This window comes from Plutella xylostella, chromosome 19, assembly GCF_932276165.1.
Source record: "Plutella xylostella chromosome 19, ilPluXylo3.1, whole genome shotgun sequence".
In the NCBI taxonomy this organism is placed as follows: Eukaryota; Metazoa; Arthropoda; class Insecta; order Lepidoptera; family Plutellidae; genus Plutella; species Plutella xylostella.
In genome coordinates this window covers 931,700-934,941 of record NC_063999.1, presented here as the reverse complement: position 1 = coordinate 934,941, position 3,242 = coordinate 931,700, and the positions used below count along the sequence as shown (strand labels likewise).

General features: G+C 43.5%; 1 protein-coding gene across 1 annotated transcript; it reads right to left on the bottom strand.

The window, feature by feature from the left end:
• Positions 1-808: 808 nt before the first annotated feature.
• Positions 809-2,887, bottom strand: LOC105394717 (F-actin-capping protein subunit alpha). The gene has a single exon (XM_011566628.3). It carries the CDS (start codon positions 2,849-2,851, stop codon positions 1,988-1,990), a length of 864 nt encoding a protein of 287 aa, XP_011564930.2. The 5' UTR covers positions 2,852-2,887; the 3' UTR covers positions 809-1,987.
• Between the last annotated feature and the right edge of the window lie 355 nt (positions 2,888-3,242).

Here is a 3,242-nt window from a genome sequence, read left to right as displayed (position 1 = left end):
CCTTGCCGTTTGTGTTCTAAAAGATATATACCTCTGGTAACATTGGAGTGCGGTAGGTTTCATTGCACCTGACTGTATCTGCCCTGTGCTTCTGAAGCTTTGATGGCCGTCAATGGCGTCATAGAGGAGAGGCCTAGCTTCTAGCTGCAGGGGGCTGTATTTTGATGAAGACCTAACATTTAAAACGAAGCGACATACCTAAAGCGCGTGAAATGTGTTAAATAAATCCAGGCCATCTATTTTTACATTAACCACGGATGATTTGCTTTAAAAGCGTGTCTACGAAACGTTCACATTTTACACGGTATAGCCATTTAATTTTTTTATAACGTTCTGAGGATAGATAAATGATTGGTTGTTAGTGAGATGAGGTCAGATAGCACACACATAAAGGGTCAGGGGTGTGCATCGGGCCCTAGGTTCAAATGCAGCATCATAGAGTACCTATACCTACCTACCTTCACTCTGCTTTTGATGTCCTTTAGGTCTTCCTTCCTTGTACTGCCTACTAATAATAAACAATAAAAAACTATGTGCATTATGAAGTGCATTATTTTATACATATCCATTAGTCTTAAAACAGAACAGTCAGAGTTCCCCGACCAATACCAATACGGCATCCGTTCATTATGTAGCAATAATATGGTAGGTACTTCAAATAAATGAATGTTAATGAACAGCATGATAACAATAACAAAACAAAAGAGTTGTTATCAACGCCGTGTGAGTCATCGTGCCTTTATTTTGGAAACAATATTGTATTGTATAGTAGAGCCATGTTAGGTGAATGAAATTAAAAGAAAACCAATAGTTAGCAACATTTTAATATATATTTTTATTCAAATGAATTTATTCATACATTACAGAATACTTGGATGTTTTAATGTACGTTCTTTATTAAAATAATTATAATAATTACAAATTAATCCTTATTGGCATCATAATTATTGTTATATAAAAAAAATACAAGTTACACTTCCTTTTGCACTCAAAGCCATATTATACTGTATGGACAATTAGTTATATTCCTCTCATAATTACTTTTCTATTCACATCTCTCATTTGAGCAACACACCACTGCTTTGCTTATCACAACAACAGTGTTGTGTCCCGAGACTCCCGAGGCCCTCTCAGACAACAAACTATGTGGACAAAGTTAAATAAACTACAATTAAATGCACCATTGTATAGTGTTCCTTCGTCTGCCACTCCAGCCAAGTGCCTCCTGTCATGCAAGCAATATTGTTTGTTAATACTGATAACAAAAATGAATGTACTGCACACCAATTTACACTTCATTAAAACTGATTCATAAAATAGGGGACAATTTATGCCACAAATTAATCTGAATAAAGCAAAACACAACTGTATCCTTATTGTTATATTATCATGCAGCTAGAATATTGCTTACACAACTGACCACATAATGTTAGGAGGAAAGCTAGATTTTATGTAAATTGAAATTGTTACATCAGACCTAGTGTTCAGAACATTCTAAGTAGGTCTGAATGCTATACATTTATTCATAATCATAATCACAATGCTATTTTCAAGGTGGACACAAACAAAAATGCTATCGTAAGTCAATTGTTATAAGAACTAATATGCAATCTCAGCCAAACAATTGACAACTTGCTCCTCAACAGCATTTCAAGAACTTGAGTAACAAAATGCAATAAAATTTAAATTTAACAGTTACCATAGTAATTTCTCTATATATTCATAGATAAATATGTGCCAGGAGGGTCACTGGGCTCTCCCGGCACGCATAAACATTTGAACAAGAATTAGGCCTCACTCACACTACAACATCTGCTTCAGTTACACAACAAGCGCAGCCCGGGAGCTGCTCGACGCAGCTGCATACAATTTACAGCATTCAGCATGCAGCAGACAAACGCTGTACTGTGATAGCGGCTCTAGTCTTACGCGAATATGTACAGAGGCATGGAGCGGCCGCTGCGGCTCAGAGCGCAGCGGCGGGACATCATTGGCTCTTCAGTTCCTTGCCAATGGTGTAGGACACCAGGCGCGCCCAGTCGATCTTGCTGCGCGTGACAGGCAGCTGGCGACGGAGCGCCTTGAAAGTGGTGTCGCTCATGGTCTTGTAGTTGTCGGAGATGGCGGTCTGGTAGGCGTTCTCCGCGTCACAGACCAGGCGCACGAACTCTTTGGCCGTGGCCGCCTCGCCGCCCGGGGCCAGCGCCGCGCGCACCTCCTTGCTGCTCACGAGCTGCACGTTGCCGTCCTCGTAGTAGTGCACCTGCACGCGCAGCACGCCGCGCAGCTCGGCCGCGCCGCCGCCCACCGTCAGCGACCACACGGAGCGCCACCGCCCGTTCCAGTAGTTCTTGGGCTGGAACTGGTGGTCCTCGATGCACGCCACGAGCGACACGCCGGCGTCCTGCGCGCGCGCCACCACCAGGCTGGCGCCGTGCTTATAGTGCGCCGCCACGTAGGCCGTGAGCTCCTCGTCCAGCGCCGCGCGCCACGGCTCGGCCGCGCGGTCGCCCTCGTACGGCTCGTACTCCGACGCCTCCTTGCGGAGGTGGTCGTACTTGAAGGAGCGCTTGGAGCGCGGGTCGAAGAACCTGCCGCCGCCGAGATCATTGTGGTCCGTGATGAGCGTGTGCAGCTCCGAGCCCTCTAATCGCACGGGCGTGAGCTGGTCCTTGTTGTATTGCGAGAACGCGCCGCTCGCCCCCTCCTTCAGTAAACTGTCATTGTTTAGAAGCACCCTCACATCATTGAAAACTTCGTTAAATTCACCCGGTGGCGAATGGAGGATGAAATCTGAAACGATTCTAACTTTTTCTTGATCACTGATCACTTCGTCACCGTCCGCCGCCATTTTTGATACTTTTTTTGACACAAGTGACGGATCGCAGAGAAACCCATGACGGGTATACAATGGAATTTTAGCTTCGTTCAAAAAATTAAAATATTGTTTTTATTATAAACATAAAATATTTTGGAAATCATATACCTAACATTTCTATAAGACAAAACAGCGTCGATATTGAAACTCTGAAGGCCTCAGGTCAGATTTTCAGCAGATGCAGATATTTGCGGCCTTGAAAATAAGGAACGGGCTAGCAAATTTGTAGCTCATCAGTCATCCATCCGTCCCTTTATAGGTACGTTGGCATCATAATATGCATATCTGCATACCTTACAAGGGAGTTTCTTCTCATGCATTCAAATATTAATAAAAATAGTAAAAAAATTGTAAAAATAAACCT

Bases quoted from the DNA above. Each gene is read 5' to 3' on its own strand.
- LOC105394717 (XM_011566628.3), bottom strand. From the start codon at position 2,851: ATGGCGGCGGACGGTGACGAAGTGATCAGTGATCAAGAAAAAGTTAGA.